Genomic DNA, 20,845 nt, shown 5'->3' with positions numbered 1-20,845 from the left:
ATATGGACAACAGACTCATCTCTATTGGGCTGTGGAGCTCATCTAGACAAGCATATGGCTCAAGGCAAATGGTCCCCCTTTGAATCTACACTGCATATGAAGCTGCTAGAGCTCAGAATGGCCAGGAACACCTGCTTGCATTTCCTATCACTGATCAAAGGTGAACAGATAACAGACTATAACAGATAACTTAGCCTGTGTGTTTTACAAAAACCACCAGGGAGGAGAGATGTCACCTTCCCTTTGTACCAAGCCAGTGAAACTAAGGAGTTGGTGCATTCAACACTTCATCAACATCTCAGCATCCTATCTTCCGAGCATACAGAACACTACAACGGATACTCTCAGCAGGAATTTTTCTGTGGAGCACGAATCGGAAATAGACCCTGCTATTCGCCACAACATATTTCTGCATCAGGGAATCCCAAAGATAGACTTGTTTAGCACAGTCAAATACAAGAAATGCTCCCAGTTCTACTCCAGAGCCAGACCGGGTCATCATTCTCTCAGAGACATCTTACTCTGTCAATAGAACACAGATCTTCTTTACGCCTTTCATCCAATTCCTCTAATACCAAAGATCCTGCTCAAGATAAAAGAAAACGCAAGGCTTATTCTCATAGTTCCCACATGGCCACATCTCCATACCTGAGTTAGTGATGTGCCTGCCAATCACTCTTCAGCCCCTTCCTCACCTCCTTTCTCAGAATGCTGGTCAGATCCATCACCCCAATTTGCAGGTTCTCTGGCTCAACATATGGCTGCTCAATGATTCCAAAGCACAGAGATGTCCTTTTCAGAGGATGTAAAAGAGGTGCTATTACATAGCAGAAAAATAACCATTCATCACACACATATCCAAAAGTGGAAAAGGTTCCAACTCTGGTGTGCCTCAAAACATGTTACCCCCATACCCTCTCCCCTCCTGTTTGTCCTAGACTACATTCTAGATCTAAAAAAAAGTCAGGATTTTTCTCTAAGTTCAGTATAAGTGCATCTTGCAACCTTACCACCTTCCATCATAAGATAGAAGGCTACTCCATATTCACACATCCTACAATGAAAAGATTTCACAAGAATATGGGTAACCTTTCCCCACAAATCAGACATCCTACATCAGCGTGGGACCTCAGGCTTATCCTCAAGTCTCTTACAAGGCTACCTTTTGAACCCATGGCTAAATGCTCACTTATACATCTGTCTATGAAAACGGTGCTCTTCGTAGCCATGACTTTGGCTTGGAGGATTAGAGAAATAGGGGCTGTAATGGAGCATCCCTCCTTTACAGTTTTTTTCAGAGACAAGGTTACATTGTGACCACACCCCAAATTCCTCCTGAAAATATCGTTTGCTTTCCACATAAACCAACTTATCCCCCTCCCGCACTTCTTTCCCAAGCCACACTGGGACGAGAGAGGCAATATTGCATACACTTGATGTCAGGAGAGCATTAGTCTTCTATTTGGATAGAACTAAGCCTTTCAGAAAGTCTCCTAGATTATTCCTTTCTATTGCAGAGAGATCAAAAGAATCTTCAATCTCTAAACAAAGACGCTGTACATGGATATCGGACTGCATTACCTATTGTTATCGCACTCACAATCTCCAACCTTCCTCTAGAGTTCAAACTCATTCCATGAGATCTCTTTCCCCTTCCATCGCCTTCCTTAAAAATGGATGAAAATGTAGGAGATAAGTCAGCTTTGTCACTTTCAGAAGAAGAGGTGGCTTTTCATGAGTTAGTAGATCGCGTGGCAAGAACACTGGACATTCCTTCAGTTTCAATTGAGGAATCATCTCAACCAATTTTTGTATTTTGGGAGCAGCAACTAGATACATTATTGGAGGGACTGTGCCAACCAGCAAAATCAGTCTGGAATAATCCTTCATCTTCTCAGCCTTTATCAACAATGGCTGATAAATTGTACCAGTTTCCTCAGGAATGTATGGTGACATTCCACACCCATCCATCTCCAAATTCTTTAGTGATAGAATTAGCTTTACAGCAGTCAAAGGTGCATCTACTCCATCTGAGAAAGAAAGAAAGAGACTGGATGCCATTGGGAGGAAAATGTTTTCTTCCACCACTTCTGCCATGTTTATTTCGAACTATGAGGCAGTCATGGCAAGGTACCAGTGCCATCTTTGGGGAAAGAGGTTATCATTTTTGAATACACTACCAGAAGAGCATAAGAGATTAGTGAATGCTCTAGTCATGGAAAGGCAGAATGTTGCCAAACACCAATTGAGAGGAACATTTGACTCAGCTTCAGCTTGGACAATAGTGTCAGCCATCACTTTAAGGAGGCATGCATGGCTCAGATTAGTAGTTTCACCTCATGAGGCAAAAGTGAGGATCAAGGGTTTTCACTTTGAAGGGGAAGGTTCATTTAGTGTACATAGAGATGAAACTTTAGAGAATATGAAAACTTTGAGATCTACAGCTAGGTTTAAAAAACATGAATAGGAGATCATCTACAGCTGCCATGTTTAAGTACCAAAGGCAGTTTCCTACTACATTGATGTCTTCTCAGTATAGGAGGAGGAATTATTGCCTTCAACTTCAGTAACATAATTCTCAGTATCATCAACAGAGAAAATAGTCTTATAAACCAGGGGGAAGAGTTCTACAGCTTTGTCATCTGGGAGGTCTCAGATTTGAAATAGGGGTTGGGAGTTTCAGGCCGGGCCAACTGGACATTGGTTTTCCACTGTTTGGGGATTGTTTGTTCCATTTATCATGAATAGGAGTTGATAACATAGGCCAGATGGGTTTTGAAAGTAATTGCTCATGGCTACCACAATCCAGTTCAAATCTCTACCCCCAAACAAACCGTCTCCTTTATCCCTGCCAGGGATTGAGCTCACCTCCAGTTGTTACGAGCAAAAGTTCAATTGTAAATAAGTTTTGGGAGTGGCAGAACTGGTCCCTCTCGATCAGAGAGGGAAAGGTTTTTACTACCATTATTTTATAATTAAAAAAAAAAGAAGGGTATCTTCTCCCTGTATTGGATTTAAGAAAATTAAACACCCATGTAAAAAAAATGTGTTTCCACATGTTGTCTCTAGCATCTGTAATGGCTTCTCTTTCCTCTCAGGATTGGTTTGCAGCTCTGGATTTAAAGGATGCATATTGCCATTTCTCAAAAAGACCTTGTCATTGGAGATACCTGCATTTTGTGCTGATGAAGGGCCATTTAGTACAAGGTCCTCCCTTTTGGGTTGTCTACAATACCCAGGGTTTTTACAAAATGTCTATTGGTAATAGCAGTGTGTCTGTGAAAGCAAGGGCTGTTTGTATAACCAGACTTGGATGATTGTTTAATAAAAGTGTTATCCAGGAAGGACGTCATCTTGCATGTAAAACAAATATATTTTTTGCCAATGTAGGACTACAAATAAATCAGGAGATGTCAGTTTTGATCCCAATTCAGAAGATCTGCTTTATTGGGGCAATACTAGATTTGGCTATGGCAAAGGCTTTTTTTCCAGAAGAAAAGTTTATAAAGATAAAGCTGTCCATAATCTCCTTTATCAATCCCCACAACAACCAATACCAGTTTTTCTATAGCTGATAAGTCTATTGGCTTCAACCACATAATTGACACCATATGCACGTCTTCAGATGACAGACCTCCAGCACTGATTGGCAATAAATTACAGACCAGGTTTAGGAAGCGTGCACTGAAGAATAATTTCATAACAAGTGTTTTCAACACTAATGTTGTGGCAAATGCTCAAAATGTAATGATGGGTATACACTCCAGTTCTCCTTTTCTATCACTGATACTTACTGCAGATGCATGTACATTGGGTTGGTGGGGCCATTTAAACAATAAGCTATTTATCAGAGCTCATTGTCACCAAAAGAAAAGGTTGGCCTAAAAGGTATTTTTACCTCAGATATAACACAAGGTAGCTCAGGTAGTAACAGACAATATGACAGCATTATTATCTGAACAAACAAGGGAGGGAGGGGGCTTGTTCTCTATAGTTATGCATGCAGGCAAAGAGCCTTGAAATGGGAGTATAGATTCTAGTGTTTTCATCCAATAGTGATCCACCCTTGCAGACCATCTGAGCAGGTCAAAATGTCAGATGCATGAATGGTCCTTGAAGGACATAATCACATACCTCTTCAGTTCATGGGGGAATCCAGTACAGTAATAGATCTTTCTGCATCCAGCAACAACAAAAAGTGTCAATTTTTGGTTGAGATCAGGCAGTGACAGGGAATCAATATCAGATGCCTTTCTAATTCATTGGGGTCAGGGCCTGATGTATGCATTTCCTCTGATTTTGTTCATTCAAAAAGTCATAAAATAAGACAGGACAAGGCCAAGGTAATTTTAATAGTGCCAGTGTGGCTAATGCAGCTGTGGTATTTGGATTTAGTTCACCTGTCAAGAGATCTAATGGAATCTCTATTTCTGGCCCTGGACTTGTCACAGCACCATGACATGATTTATCAACCAGATCTTCAATCTCTCCACCTAACAACATTGGATATAGGACTCTGGGAAGTTAAAGAAACTCTGCTCATTGGAGATGCAGAATGTATTGCTGCATTCTAGAAAGGAATTCACAAGACAATGTGACAGTCACAAAAGAAAAAGGTTTTGATTGTGGATTTCTATAGTTCCATGTACAGTACCAATTAGTTATATTTTATAATAGCTGTTGTACTAAAAAAAAGCAGATCTCTTGCTGTCTTCAGTAAAGGTCCATCTCTCATCCATATCTGCATATCATGTACCTGTGGAGGGAAAATCAGTTTTTACTAATAACATAGTTAAAAGGTTTTTTGAAGGCCTTAATAACTTATACCCTTCAGTAAAACACCCTATCCCATCTTGGGATTTGAATACAGTACTCTTGCAGTTGATGAGATCTCCCTTTGAGCTTTGAGTAGCTGTGATTTATTTTATTTGTCTATTAAGACTGTGTTTTTGATAGCCATTACATCTGCAAGATGTGCAAGTGAAGTATGTGCATTGATGGCTGACCCAGCATTCACAATTTTTCATAAAGACATGGTAGTTTTTTGTATGCACCATACATTTTTGCCTATAATGGTTTCAGTTGTTCATGTAAATCAGTCTATACTTTTGCTGGTTTTCTTTCCTAAACCTCATATTCATGATGGAGGGACTATAGTACATACTCTAGTTGTTAGAAGGGCTTTAGCCTTTTATCTAGACAGGACCAAATAATTTAGACAATCTCATAAATTGTTCATTGCTTATGACAGAAAAACTAAAGGGAAAAGCTTTTTCTATACAAATGCTCTCTAGATGGGTTAGATTGTGTATTAAAGTCACTTTTGAATCAAAAAGGTGTCCTTTTTCAAGGAATTAGGACACATTCTGCTAGGGCAGTGTCTATGGCTTTTTCTAGGCATATTCCTTTAATAGAAATATGTAGAGTGGGAACCTGGACTTCTATCTATGTGTTTACTAAACACTATTCCTTAAATTTAGAATCTAGATCTGATGCAAAATTTGGTAAAGCAGTTCTGCAATCCTTATTTAATTAGGTCTTTGTGTCTCATCATCCTGCTCGGGATACTGCTTATCAATCTATCCCATGGGTGGGAATACGCAGAGGACACTCAAAGAAAAAATGAAGGTTACTCGCCTGTAACAGAGCTTCTTCGAGATGTACCCTGTATATTCACACTCCCCGCCTGCCTCACTTCAGAGTGCTATTTATCAAAAAGTTTGGAGTTACAGGAGAAAGAACTAAGGCAGCTGGAGCTCCATGACCCTTTTATACCCTTGCCTTGGAACATTCATTGTTCTGTGAGGGGAGTGTGAATATGCAGAGTCTGTTGCCCTGGAATTTGACATTCCTGCGTGTATCCCAGAACTTGACTGTACTGCAGACAGCCATTTTGTATGCTCAGCCATTGCTAGCTGAAAACCAAACATCACATAGCTAGGAGTAATCTTAGGCCTTTGTAAAACAAGGTCAAATAGCTTTGCAGTTTATTAATCAAAATTAAAAAAAAAAAAGTTATTTTAAAAAAGGTAAATAGCAACCTTCGTTTTAAGTGTCCCTAACATATTTTTATGTCTAAAAATTCTAAAAATGTTTTAAAATAATGCATTTTTAAAATTAAAAAATATAGTAACCCAGTAAAGGTTATTATGTTAACCCACTAGGAGTTATGTTAGGTTATGTATTTTGTTAAAGTAAGCTATAAAAAATTAGGTAAGAGTAAATACCTCGAAGCAGTCCAAGGGAACCTTTCTTTGGGAAAAGAGCTGACATTTAAACTCCCTATCAGCTGGATGAAAAAAGGGTCCCTGGAAGTCCTGCTGGTAATTACTCAAAATCGTCTCAAACTGTGGATAACTATATCTAAAATGTCCTAAACCTATTGCTTATGTTTGTTTGTGCTTAATATTTAATAAATTGTAGTTTTAAATAAGAGCACGCTTACTTGTATTAATCATTTATCAGACTGAAATTGCTGTGTTCCCAATAATTTATTCCTAACACCGCCTAAAGTAAAACAGTTAAGTTACCGCTGTTTTGGGTTCTGAAAACCTCAAATAACAGATTTGGTGAGCCAGTTGCCAGGAGTGATAGAGAGGAAGGGAATGATTAATACAAGTTGTTTGTTTTGTTTTGCATTAGGTAAGGGAGGCAGTGGAACAGGGTCACAACCTATGAGTTGATTTATGGTCACATTCCGTTGTTGATTTAGGGCTCAAGCTGAAAAGCCTGGTTAAGTAAAAGGATGTCAGAAGGACAGGGAACATCTGGCAAGAAACAAAAGCTGGAAATGGATTTGGATAACAGCTTGGCAGATTTCATGCAGGAGCATGATAATGTTTTTTTGGAAGCCTGGGAGCTCTACCAGTCCTGGAGCGTTCTTGCGGTTCTGTAAGCAGATGGTAGTGATAAAGCAATTAAAGGCAGAAATAAAGAAGTTAAAACAAATAAAATTTAGAAAGACACAGAAATATCCAGCCTGAGGGCAGCTCAAATAGTGGCACCGCAGAAGCAGGAATGCGACAGTGAGTGAGAGGGTAACAGGCTGGAGCAGAAAGTGTCTGGATTAAAACAACAAAAAATTGAGTGTGAATCTGCTGTTAGTCTTACTAAAGGATTCTCAGGATAAGACCCAGACAGATCATGGGGAATGTAAGAGACAAAGTTGTGCTCTCAGAACCATGTTGAGAGAACAGAAAGGAATAGTGGTTGTGCTTTGTGGGAGTCATCCCCTAAGAAGGAGGGGTGAGTCAGAGGTGAATCTCTACTTGTATCCTCATTATGAGGATGGTACTGTGAGCTTCCTTTTCCCTTGGACTCTTCTGGGCAGTCCGCGTATGGTCCCTTGCTCGAAACACTGGAAGAGCTGCAGGCACCCATAGCCCTCATGGTAAGAAAGATTGATCCCCAAGAGGGTAACCAAGGAGGAGAAGAATGAGTAGAGGTTAGGCCCTTCACCCCGACCTGACTAGAGTGGCAGGAAAATTGGTCCGTTAACCCAGAGCACAGCCTTGGGATGGCTGGCAAGTAATCCACTGAATTCGTTGTGTATGTGTGTGTGCAGGTCTTAATATTAAAAATATACAATCTGCAAGGAGGGGAGAGTTGCCCCGGAATTTGACATTTCTGTGTGTACCCCAGCACTTGACAGTACTGCAGTCAGCCATTTTGTATGTGCAGCCATTGCTAGATAAAAAACAAACATCACATAGAAATAATCTTAAACCTTTGTAAAACAAGGTCAAATACCTGCATATTTGCAGTTTATTAATTAAAATAAAAAATATAAAAAATTAACGAACCTTAATTTTAAATATCCCTAACATATGATAACTAAAAATACTGAAAATATTTTAAAATAATTTATTAAAATTTAAAAAATTAATAACCCAATAAAATTATTATATTTACCCACTAAAATCACTATAAATTATATATTTTATTAAAATTAACTATAAAAATTAAATAAAAATAAATATTTCAAAGCAGTCCTTAAAATCTTTTCTTAAAAAAACAAACCTAACATCTAAACACCCCATTAGCTAAACAAACCAAAGCCCCTAAAAATCCCGCTAGCAATTACCTCAAAACCATCTCAAACTGTAAGTAACTATATCTAAAATATTTTAAACCTCTACATGCTTAATATCTAATAAATTATAGTTTTAAATAAAAGCATGCTTACTTGTATTAATTATTTATCAAACAAAAATTGCTGAGTTCCCATTAATTTTTTCCTAACACCACCTAAAATAAAACAGTTCAATTACCACTGTTTGGGGTTTTAAAAACCCTGGGTAAAAAGTCCATCTCAAAGAACCTTGGTTACAGGGGAGTAACCGTCATTTCCCCCTAACTTGTTCTTGGAAATAAATGAACTGTTTTTTATTGAAATTTTCCAAAATACTTCATATAGAGACAGACATACAGCATGGGAAATTTCAGATGAATAATTAAAGATTAGCAGTTTGTGAGCAGCTGAAAACAGGCTCTTTCCATACAAAGTACTAGTTAGGCTTAATGATAGTTATTGTTGCCAGCTCTTTCTATCATATAGTTCACCATATTCTCTGAAGACTCCCAGTACTTACAATCATCCAGTTTATTGTTGATTAGCAACAATATTAATACATCTAATCCATAGCATGAAATTACATGAATGCTTAATTCATTCAAAAAGATAGACCTATGCTGATTGGATTATCATTATGAGCAATATCTTTTTATCTTCCCAATTACAGAAACTTACAGAAGAGAATGTAAAGGCACAGTCTAAGAAAAGACAGAAAGGAAAAGTGTTTGAGACTCTCAAAGGCCAAAAGGTGATTGCAAGATCTGACATCACAGGATTTTATTTTCCAGGTAAATTGTTTTTGTGTGTATTTCAAATGGTTTTTTTTAAATCTTTAGAAAGATTGCTGAAAAAAGAGCAACATTTATCTAATCTTTTTCACCTGGTTCAGTTTTAATTTGGTTTACTGTATATATTGTTGGATTTTTAATCTTTTCTCATCGTAATGCTTCTAGAAAGGTACAGAAAGCTCTGCAGACACCCTACTGATAGGTCTATTTTTTTTTAAGAAGAAAGTGGTGGGAAATGTTTTGGAATAAAATGGTGTACATTTTGAAATGGAAGACAGTGTCAATCTATTCCTTTTTCTTTCTAGGCTGGCTTATTTCCATTTAGGATTTAGCAAAGGCTGAGCCATCTGCTATAAGCAGAATATTCACTAGAGGTTTCTGTTGGGTTGTTGAGTGTTAAGTCAGAATATTTGTAGAATGAATTTGTATCCCATGATATGGTATTGGGGGAAAAAATCTAACTAATCCCATACCTTTTTTGTATGATTGACAAAGTATTCTAGGACAAAGCAACAGAGAGTCCTGTGGCAGCTTTAAGACTAACAGAAGTATTGGGAGCATAAGCTTTCGTGGGTAAGAACCTCACTTCTTCAGATGCAAGAAGTGAGGTTCTTACCCATGAAAGCTTATGCTCTCAATACTTCTGTTAGTCTTAAAGGTGCCACAGGACCCTCTGTTGCTTTTTACAGATTCAGACTAACACAGCCACCCCTCTGATACTATTCTAGGACAGTTTCTGACATCAGAGAACATCTCATAGGTAATTTGACATCATTGGAAGTCTGTTCTCAGGAGAGGTGCAAGAATTGAAAAGCTGGGGTGTTGAGGATCGAAGTGCATTGGCAAAACCTTGTGGGGAAGCTTGCTCTGTGCCTCTTTACACTACATCTGGCTCATCAGCCAGTGCTGTTAGTTCCTCACATTCATGAACACTGAATCAGTTACAATTAAAACAAATTAAGGATATTTTAACAAATTACGGATATTTATTGTTAGTACTGTTTCATGTACAGATAAAATATGGAGATAAGTTCATTGCTTTTGTTAGCTTGGCTTATTTTTTCTGTACTTTTTTGATTGCCTGATAACAGTTTTCAATTTAACAATCACAGGCTGAATTCTTTAATTTTACAGTTGGATCAGAAAACCATTTTGCTATTTATCTAGCCTTGTAGCTGTTAGTGTTGAGAATGGTCTGATGCTGCAGTGTATTCTTTTTCTGGTTATATAGTTGAAAGTTTCTCTATCCTATACCCAAATGCTAATTCGGTAAAAGATCAAATGAGTGAAAGGTAAGTGGTCTAAAAGGGAGAATTTTTTCCTATCCTAACATGAATAAGACTGTACAGTATAAATTTACTGAGATATTCATTTACTATTTTTTCTCAGAATGCTATAATTCAAAACCTAAGATAGATATTGCAGTTGGAATAGTAATAATGGTACAGTAATAACAGTGTACTGAATCTCTTTAGAATTTGGTATGCTACTTTTCACATATTGGACCAGATTTTCAGGGACGAGTACAATGGATGTGTTTGCAAAAGTGTCCTTAGAAAATCCTGCCATTGCTTGAACCACATAGCTATTGTGCACACAATTCGGGTAATTGCCTGCCCTAGCTGCTCATTGCACACTCTTTTGAATATTTGACTTTTTCATTAAATGAAATAACAAAATGCATGAGGATCTCTTGCATCATGTGCCAGACCCCAAATGACAGACACTATACACAGTAAGAATACCGTTGCATCATTTTACCCACATGCAGATAATTTATAATATTTTTAGGATCTCAAAGTGGGGATTATAATCACCATTTTATAAATGAGCCTTTCTGTGTTTATTTCCTAAGTGATCTGTCAAGGTCACATGGGAAGTCAGCACCTTTATGAGCAGAACTTAGTTCTAACTTCCAGTCACCTATTCTAATAACTGGGCAATGCTGTTTCCCTGAATATAATTATATTTACCTTTTCAGTAAAATTAATAATAATTTTAGTATCTCTGAACAAGCCCCACAAAAAAGGCAAACTTTATTTCTAATGGGAATGAACTATTTGCACATTCATCAAGGCTCCAATTCAGCAAGGTATTTAAGCATGTACCTAACTTTAAGCATGTGAGTAGTCCCATTGAAATCATCAGTGATGATGTTAGTTTTATAGTTAAGTACTTTGCTGAATCAGGGTCCAAAGTAAAAGCTTCTATTAATTTTAGAATCTTTCTTTTCTTAGTAGTTATTCTGTACTTGCATTGTTTTAAAATAGTAATAATGTTGTTGTCGTGTTTTTTTTAATGCATCTTCTAAGCTGTTCCCTTCTGTGGGTCACCCAGTGTATGTCGTCTTCTCTATTTCTGCCTCTGACCCCTGTCCTCCAAACACCAGTCTGTGGGGAGCTTTCTTCTGATGATGAGTTTCATGAGATTGGGGGCTTGTTTGAAGTCCAGAAGAGGGGTTTTGTGAAAGATTTCTTTAAGGATGTGGTCCCCATTGAGTATGGGTTGTAACTGTTTCATGATATCCTGTATGGATTCCAGTGTGGGGTGGTAAGTGTCAACGAGTTGTTTTTTGTTTTTTTTTCTGTTTTGAAGCTGGTGGAGTGTCCTTGTTTGGTGAAGGTGGTTTTAAGTGTGTATCCCAGACATTTTCCTCAGTGCATATTCTGTGATATTTGAGGACCTGAGTGTAGATAACAGATCTTTTGGTGTGTTTGGGGTGGTTACTGGATCTGTGAAGGTAGGTGTGGCGATCCATGGGTTTCTTGTATATAGTAGTCTGTAGGGTTCTATTGTTGAAGCTGATCATGGTATCCATGCAGTTGATGCTGGTACGGTTGTGTTCTAGAGAGAGTTTGATGGATGGGTGGTGGTTGTTGAAGTTGTGATGGAAATCTATAAGGAAGTTTAAGTCGTTTGTCCAGAAGATGAAAATATCATAGATGTGTATCAGGTATATCATTGGTTTCATGGTGCATTTGTCCAGAAATTCTTCCTCAAGGTGTCCCGTGAAGATGTTGGAATATTGGGGAGCCATCCTAATACCCATGGCTGTTCCCATGGTTTGGACAAAGTGTTTGTTGTCAAATGTAAAATTGCTATGGATGAGGAGGATGAAATAGATGAGTGTAGCAATGTATTTGGGATGGATATCTGAGTGTTGTCCATTATCTTGTAAATATTTGAGGCAGGCATCAGTGCCATTGTTCTGAAGGATGTTGGTGTATAGGGAGGTGACATCTATGGTGGCAAGCATGGTGTTCTGAGGGAGGTGGTTAATGTTTTAAAGTTTCTGGAGGAAGTTGTTGTGTCCTGGAGGAAGCTGGCACTTTGTGGGTGAGTCATTGAAGATGGTTTCTATGGGTCCTAATATTTCTTCAATAAGAGTGCTATGGCCTGATATGATGGGTCTGCCTGGGTTCACTTGTTTGTATGTTTTGGGAAGCATGTAGAAGGTCCTGGAGTGGCGGGAAGAGGGGTTGTGGAGGATGAGGTTGTAGAGTTTCTTTTGGGGTTATTTGGGCAAGGATTTAATGATATCCTTAATTCCTAGGCGAATTGTGGTGTGGGGTCTTCTTTGAGTTCTTTATAGTAAGTGGTGATGGAGAGTTATTGACTGGTTTTGTTGATGTAGTCATCACAATTGAAAACTACAGTGACACCACTCTGTCTGCTGGCTTGATCTCTATCTGGTGTTTGGATTTCAGGGACTGTATAGTTTGTCATCTTGGTGGTTGAGCGATTGTAGTGGATTTCACAGTCAGTTTTTTTTCCAAAAGCAATCAATGTAATGATTAAATGTGTTGTTTCGTCCATTGTGGGGTTTCTAGTCTGATGATTCTTTTTTCTTATGACTGTTGGTGGGGAGGTGGTGGTTGTGGGTGGTGGTGTCCTTATTGTAAAAGAATTTTTTGAGGAGGAGTCAGTGAAAGAATTCTTCAAGTTCTCCGTATGGTAGTATTGTATCAGGTTCTATGGTGGGGCAGAAGTTCAGTTCCTTGGAGAGTACAAATAATTCAGCGCCGGTAAGAGGTACTCTGGATATATTGATGATGTTGGGGTGTCATTTAGTGTCCATGTGGTGGGTCCTGGTGTCATGGTTTATCCTGGAGTTGAAGTTCAGTGGGTTGTGGAGTTGTTGTAGCTGGTTCCACTTTTTCTTTTTGTGTTGAATGGCTATCAGCAGGTTTTGATAGTTGCTTTGGGTTTCTTACATGATCTCCAGGTGGGTTTCCTATTTTCTTTTTCTTTTTTGCATAATTATTTTGCAGAACTCGGGCTTTATATTATAAATTCTTTTGGGGCAGTGACTTTCTTTTTGTATGTGACTTGTACAGTACAATGTACATTGTCAGTGCCAGTGCAAATATTGTAGATTCTACTGCAGGAAATGTGGGGACATGTTACAGGCTACAGGATTTTTAGCCTTCTTATACATTGGTAAACATGCTATATATAATTTTAATATCATATTTTTCATGGTTTTCTCTTAGGAACTGTGATAAAGAGTATCAGTTCCTCCCAGGCACTTGTTGACTTCAGCCATGGAGAGACACAGATTGTACCAATAAAGTTCATTATACCTGTCGGGGGTGCTATGCCTTGCCCATCACTGCAGGTGAAAAACTATTACTTTTTAAGGCAGCATATGTGCATCATTAATTTTATACTGCAGTTCACATATGAGCACAATGATACGTAATAGTTTGATCATTTCTGTATTTTGGATAAATTTGTAAATGTTAAAGAAGATTCTCCATTCATAGTGAAATTTCCTTTGGTTCTATGCTATTTCCAGTATTTCTTCTGTTTGTCACTTGTTATTACATGATATGTGATAAGAGTTTAGAAGCTTTGCTCTTTAAAATCACACATACTTGTATATCAGAAATATATATGATTTCCCTCTAAAATAGTATTTTTGGGCAGGTCACTCAGCACAAGTCGTCTTACTGTTTCCCAACAATACATATAATTAATTTACACTCACAGCATAGGAACCTAACAAAGCCTTTTACTCACACTATAACTTACAGCAGGCTCTAGCCATTTATTTTTCATTGTATGTGCTTAATCCAACAACAACAAAAAACTTTTACTAACCCCAAAGAACAATAATGAAAAAAAAATCATATTCCATTTCTGTATTTCAGTTAGCTAGTTAATCATCTATTATCACAATTCTTCTTCCAAATGGGGCTTATTTTAGCAGAGACAGGGATGATGGGTACAAAAAGCAATTGTCTACCCTGCCTTGGTTACAATTAAAACCAGGGACTTGATTCTTTCCCTATATAATGTAAGGAACTCCTGCTGATATTAATAGTATGTTTCTGTATTCTGTGTGGAGAGTCCAATTCTGGAAGTGTCCTGTCAGGTTTAATAGAAAGTTATAATCTTTCTATAGGGTTTTAAAAAATCATCTTATATAATTCAATTAAAATATTTTCCTATTATAGAATTCCATGTGGTGTTTAAAAACATAAACAAAAATATAATTCTCTATTAAATTCTAAGGGATAAAGGGTTGGAATAATTTCTTTAGTAGCCTGTTAGCTTGATCCCTCTGAAATTTTGTAGGACGTTTCCATAGGATCCTGATTTAAGGCATGATCATGTGAGGTGCTGATTCAGTGGGAGTTGAGAGTAGTCAGCACATGGCATGATTGGTACCTTTGTATTTTCCTCTAGTATTCCATTTTAAGCCATTAGAATGGATTAGCATGTTGTTTTGTACAGTCAAACCGTCGTTTAAAACTGGTATGCTATGTAGCTCTTGCAACCTAATTCTTTTCTGGTACACAGGTTGGAGACTATGTATTCGCCAGAACTGGGACACAAACAGGAAATGATTATTATATGCCTGCTGTTGTTATAGCAACACCAAAAAGAGTTGAAGCAGATGATAAACTCTACACAGTTTTGAAGTACAACAATAAGAAAGTAAGTAGACCTGTGAAAGGATACGATGTTTGCCATGGCATTATTATAATTCTGTTTTTGATGAGGCAGAAATAACTGGCCTGGCTAAAGAGCACATTGTTCCATTCACCCTTCCAGCTGACCAAAATCAAATCAAATTTCAGAGTCAAGTAATGGGCCAACATAATGGACAAACTGCTAAGGAGTGTAGACAAACATTACTCTACTCTCCATAATCTATTTATTGGCTTTCACAGGCTCCAGACTGCAAATGTGAAGAATAAGGATTGTTTTTCATGGGATAAAATAAAACTATTTTTAGTGTGTTTTGTTACCTTTGTTTGTTGGAGATTATTATGGTAATTTTATCTCTTTTTTCCTCATTGTGTATTATAAAGAAATTGTACTTATCATTAGGAAATTGTCATCTTGGTTTTTCAGATGTTTCTTACGGTTGCACCAAGTCCCTGTTTTTTTTTATGCGTTCCTTAATTCTTAACGCTGTTTCTGAGGTTTAGAAGTCACTGGTCTAAACGGAATGAATTTGATTGTGTTATTGCAGAGACACTGTATACGAAGTGGGCTTATTAAAATCAGCCAAACAAAGTATGCCTGTTCCTGCCGTTATATAAGAATGGCCCATATGGTGGATTGCCTGCTGTGAGTATGTTTGAACTGAAATATGTAAACTTTTGGTTATGTGCATTCTAAAATATAGGGGGGAAGAGAAGCATATTTTGTATTCACTTTTGCTTTAGTTTTACCATATCTAATACAATAATAAGTAGCTTTTAAAACTAGAACAGGGTTCATTCAGGTCGGGTGGTCCTGGACACATCACCATGTGTGTCTGATCCACTAAGTGTTTGGATGTGAAGGTTGTTAATTGTCTACTTCATGCTTTTGTTCCCTGGCAGGGAGGAGCTGAACTGTATCAGTTTGGGAAGGACTGGTGGGAGGTGCTAGTTTGATTCTTAATAACAGGAAGTTTGAAGTGAGAAAACGCTGGAAGTTGGAGATAGTGTTAGTGGTGGGCTGGTTTTTATTTTAAGATGTGTTTTGTGATATGAACTTGTGCTTCCAATTATGAAATGTATTTAGAGTACTCAGTGTCTTATTGGGCTTGAGTCTGGGGAATGGCTTGGAGAGGGTGAACTTATGTAGACCTCGGCTGATGTTTGCTGATTAGAATAGGATGTGAACTTATATTGGTTTCCACGTAAATTTGGGTTTCTGTTTGGCCTTTACATAGCCTGAGCCATGAACCCATTTGAAGTATCCCTGAGAAGTGATAGATTTCAGAGTTCATTAGCAGGCTGTGTGTTGTTTGATAGAAATCTTGTTCTGGGCTTTAAGCGTCGAGGAAGTGGCTCCTACTCTCCCCTCTCCAAAGAAGAGGGAACATGAAAGCCCTATGGAATATAATAAACTTGATCAATGAAGCAGGAGAGATTCCTTCTTTCCTATGGCTTCAGATATGTTTGGGGGAAAGTGGTTACCCCCATCAAAATCCAGCCAGAGAAAGAGGAGAAACCAGATAAATCAAAGCGTTAATACTTCCCACCCAAAACCAGAACAGAATTTGCCATCCCCTTCATTCCTCCTTTGAAGAAGTTATTTAGGGCGGAGTTGGAAACACCCAGAGATGGGAAGAGACTCACTCAGCTATCCCTCATATTATATAGGGTTCTAGAACCCAAAGATTCCATCTTTATCTCCTCTCTGGTCAAGGCCACAGTGACATTGCTGATAAAGAACATGGTACAGTAAAAGCTGTATTTTCCAGCACTTTATAAACCAGAAAACTCTAGAAACCGGCATTTCATGGTGCCGGATCCAGGCGGTGCTCACCTCAGTGGCTCCCCACAAGCAGCGACATGTCCCTGCTGCTCCTAAGGTGTGGCTAGGTGGCTCTGCACGCTGCATCCGCCCACAGGTGCCGCCCCCGCAGCTCCCATTGGCCGTGGTCAATGGCTATAGTAATCAAAAACACTTAACTCTTGTATATTTTTCATTCATAGATCTCAAAGCACTTTACAGAAGAGATTAATATAATTATCCCCATTTACAGATGGGGAAACTGGCACAGAAAGGTGAAGTGACTTGCCTAACATCACCCAGCTGGCTAGTGACAGAACCAAGAATAGAATTCAGGTCTTCTGAGTCCCAGTCCAGTGCTCTAACTACTAAGCCACACTGCCTCCCTTAAGGCTGGTTATTTGTCATGGATAAAAAGATCATGGATTCCACTCAAGAATCCTGTGGAATTCTGTTTTGTCTTTCCCCGTAAACATCATTACTTCCATCCCTTTCTCCTTCACATCCACTCAGTCATTCACTCTGAGTTGGCTGGCTGAGTTGGCTGGCTCAGTCATTAAGCCAGCCAGCCACAAGCACTGCTAAGCACCTCCATATTTTTGCTACTCACCACTCATGTTTGCTTTGCTGTATTTAATTTTGCTTTTTAGATTAGGATAGGAAAAGAAAAGAAAATTATGTGCTGGCAATAATATTTGTTGTAGTCTTTGCTCTTCTTTCGTGCTACTCATCTGTCCATCCTGCCTAAATAATCTGTATTTTTCTATACGTATCTCTAATTCTGCTGTATTTTTAGTCTGTTTTATGAATGGGTTGGAGCCTGGCTAGATCTGTCTCTTGTGATTGTGTTTTTTCCTCCTGCTTCTTGGTAATATATCTAGCTCTAAATGCAGTGCTTTTCATCAGTAGATCTCAAAGTGATTTACAAAAGAGAGCAGTATCATAATCCCCATTTTACAGATGGGGAAACTGAGGCGTATAGCAGTTGAGGAGATTTATCCAGGTCACCCAGCAGATGAATAACGGAACAGGGCATTGAACCCAGATTTTCTGAGTCTAGTCCAGTGTTCTATCCACTAGACAACACTGCCTCTTTGATAGCTGGGGCTTTACATCTCTATAGAATTGTTTTCTCTATGATGGGAGAAGGTGGCCTCAGATGAACACAATTACTAATGCAGAATTTTCCCCTTTTGCGAGTAAGCTCTCAGCTACAGTATTTTATTGTTTTCCATTCAGATATTTGTAAATGGAATAATGTTCTCATGGAAGTGTAACAGTTTCTCCCATATTATTTAACACTTTACTTTTATGTCATGTAGATACGCATCCTGTCCTCTTCCAGGCACCGACTAACTTAATTCACTGATTGAATCGTAAAGATTCAATGCTGTCCATGACATTACTTTATATTCATCGCTTTTTGTAGTCTAGCACACAGTGTCTAATGAGTGTTTTCCTCTTTTATGAAAAACTGTGCATTAAATATCATTAGACAGTTGTATTTCATTAGCTGCACGTTAATCAGAACTAATGCTGGCTGTGCCATTTGCATTGCTTGAATAAAGATTGTGTCAACATTTCTATTATAGCCCCTGTTTTCAGGGAGTTTAGTCAATCATGTGTTCCTACCTGAAACTTGTTATGTGAGGCATTCTAAAAAGATCCGCACTGTGATACTTAACTTCAGGCTCATTCTTCCAACTCTGGCGACTTCACAAGGCTACTGTCAGCACAATGAGTCTTTTTCTTATCAACACAGTGGGAAGTGGGGAAAGATGACATACAAAGTGTTAAAATAATAAAATAAAGATGAATGTTTTGAAATAGCATGATATACCACATTTACACACACAGATGTATGTCAGTGACTCTTCTCTTCTGATTTCTAGCCCAAATGTACAGGCTGAGAAATCCATCCAGAACTCATCTCCACAAGAAGAAGAAGAAAAGGGGGAAAAATTGAAAGAAGATGGGGGAAAAAAGAAGAAAAAAGGGAAAGTAGAAAGCAAAAAGCATCCCCGGGAGAAGACTTCAGACTCTGATGATCTTTTATTTATCTCCACGAGGGAAGTGAAAAACAAAGAAATGAATTCACTGCCTAGTGACAAAGAGGCAACTGAAGGTAAAGAAGTGGGGAACAAATTATTTGATTCAAGTCATAAAATCATAAAGATTAGAGATGGAACTGACCTGTTGGGTCATTTAGTCCATTTCCCTGCCACTACAGAGAGGTCCCTGCAGTATATTTTCTGGAGGTTTGTCCAGTCTAGTTTCAAATGTTGCAAATGATGAAGTTTCCACCATTTTCATTGGGAGACTATTCCACAGACTAGCTAATCTCAGCGTCAGGATGAGATTGCTTTCTTGATTTTTATCTATTTATACTAGTTACGTCCCTTGGTATCAGCCTTAAGCAAATTTCTCTACATCCTGGGTATTTACTTAGACCCTCCCGATATTTATTATGTTTACTCCTCAGTCATCATTAAGTCAAGCTATTTGTGTGTTGCTCTTCTGATCTTTTCTCATAAATCAGTACTCATCTTTTGTTGCTCTTGTGTCAGTTCCATCCAGTTTGTCTACATCTGTCTGGTACTGAAGTAGCATGATACTGCAGTACTGCTCAGGTTTCTCACCATCCTTGTAGCAGCACAGCTTCCTCAGGAGCCATGTCATGACTGGTTCCCTGCCGATAGATGTCTCTGAACTCCCCAGTATTCTAGTGTGCAGAGGGTGAATGAACATGAGATCCCATTCGCTTCTTCTGTTACTAATTCCCTGCAGGTTGAAGGAAGGATGAATCTGAGGAGAGTGGCTATCACCTTGGCCCATCCCGGCCATGCCTTACCCAGATCTGCAGAGCCTTGGCCATCTGAGTCCCACAAAGGAAATTCTTCTAGGTGGCATGAGGTGGAACATGCTGCAGAGTCCCCTTTTTATGGCACCTTTGGCTTTACCATTTTTTTTTTTTGCATACCCCTTTGTGTCTCAGAATGGATGGAAGTGTAGGAGATCCTCTGATATTCATACAGTTAATAAAGATGTTATATAAAACCATCCTTACACTGATCCCTACAGGATTTCTTTGAGTGCATTCCCACAACTTGACACATTGTTGAGTATTGTTACTCTTTGTTTGCAGGTGTTCAGTCAGTTTTCAGTGTGTATATGATAGTGCTTATCATAGCCAAGAAAATTTGAATTAATTTTGCAAATAAAAATTTGTGAGCCAGTGTCAATATGTTACTAAATCCCAGACATACTGCATGTAGTTTATTCCATACATCCACTATTTATTTATTTAAATAGCATTAAAATAAATATGAAAAAATCCAACTTTGTCTGGTATAATTTTTTTCTCATGGGCCAGATCCTTATCTGGTGTAATCTGGCAGTTTACAGTAGTTGACAGTCTGGTGCTTATTGAGATCCCATCTTTGCAACCCTCACTCATACTGATGAGCACTTAGACAAATGCTCTTGTTTAAACCAGTAGGATTACTTGCATGAGTAAGTACTCAGCAACGTGAGTGAGGATTGCAGAGCTGTGTCCTATGAATGCGTTGTTACATTGATCTCTAGAGACTAGATTTTAAAGGCCTAAACTCCTGTTGATTTCCTAGGCACCTAGTGGGATTTTTAAAAGTGCTTATCTGCATCTTTAGGTGCCCTATATACCTTTGAAAATCTGGTCCTAGATATTTACATTTTTTCCTAACTCTTTCATTCTGGAATTGTTTGCTACCTCATGAAGAATGGATCATGTATGTCTGTTATGTGTTAGGGGGTTAATATTTGTTCATTATTTTACTAAAGACTGAAGTTAAATTTACCTAATACTAGTTCCCAGGATTACTCTGCTTTCTTTTTTTAAAGTTCATACCACGTTTGCTTTATTAGTTAGACGCCCAATCTGCTTAGGTACTTTTGAACATCCCACTAGGTGCCTATCTATATCTTTAGACACCTAAATGCCTGGCCCTTAGCACCTTAAGATGATGACCTTTATACACCCAAAAGCCTTTGATTTATATGTTCAAACTTTCCAAGTGTGCTCTTCTGTGCTGTTTGCCATTATTTTTCAAAGTCTTCAGTACTTCTTAATTGTTCTTGTTAAAGGCAGATTTAAAAAGGAGTTCAACATCTCAGCAATTCCAAAGACATTTTTTGAATAGTTGTAAATTCCATTAATAGTTAAAAACAAACTAATAACTTATAATAGCCTGAATACATCCTACAG

The 20,845-nt window shown here is 38.2% G+C and overlaps 1 protein-coding gene across 2 annotated transcripts in view; it reads left to right on the top strand.

Annotated features, from left to right (window-relative positions):
* Positions 1 to 19,898, top strand: part of VWA3B (von Willebrand factor A domain containing 3B) — a 127,003-nt gene extending 107,105 nt beyond the window's left edge. For both annotated transcript variants that reach the window (XM_034757928.1, XM_034757927.1), the window contains exons 24-29: positions 8,742 to 8,862; positions 13,356 to 13,480; positions 14,668 to 14,805; positions 15,347 to 15,444; positions 18,495 to 18,727; positions 19,390 to 19,898. In XM_034757928.1, the coding sequence (XP_034613819.1) occupies positions 8,742 to 8,862; positions 13,356 to 13,480; positions 14,668 to 14,805; positions 15,347 to 15,444; positions 18,495 to 18,727; positions 19,390 to 19,394 (720 nt within the window). In that variant the 3' untranslated portion in view covers positions 19,395 to 19,898. The remainder of the gene's footprint in view (positions 1 to 8,741; positions 8,863 to 13,355; positions 13,481 to 14,667; positions 14,806 to 15,346; positions 15,445 to 18,494; positions 18,728 to 19,389) is intronic.
* Positions 19,899 to 20,845: the final 947 nt, after the last annotated feature.

This window comes from Trachemys scripta, chromosome 1 (assembly GCF_013100865.1).
Source record: "Trachemys scripta elegans isolate TJP31775 chromosome 1, CAS_Tse_1.0, whole genome shotgun sequence".
NCBI classification, from domain to species: domain Eukaryota; kingdom Metazoa; phylum Chordata; order Testudines; family Emydidae; genus Trachemys; species Trachemys scripta.
The sequence above is the reverse complement of the archived record's forward strand: the minus strand, read 5'-3'. Positions and strand labels throughout refer to the sequence as shown.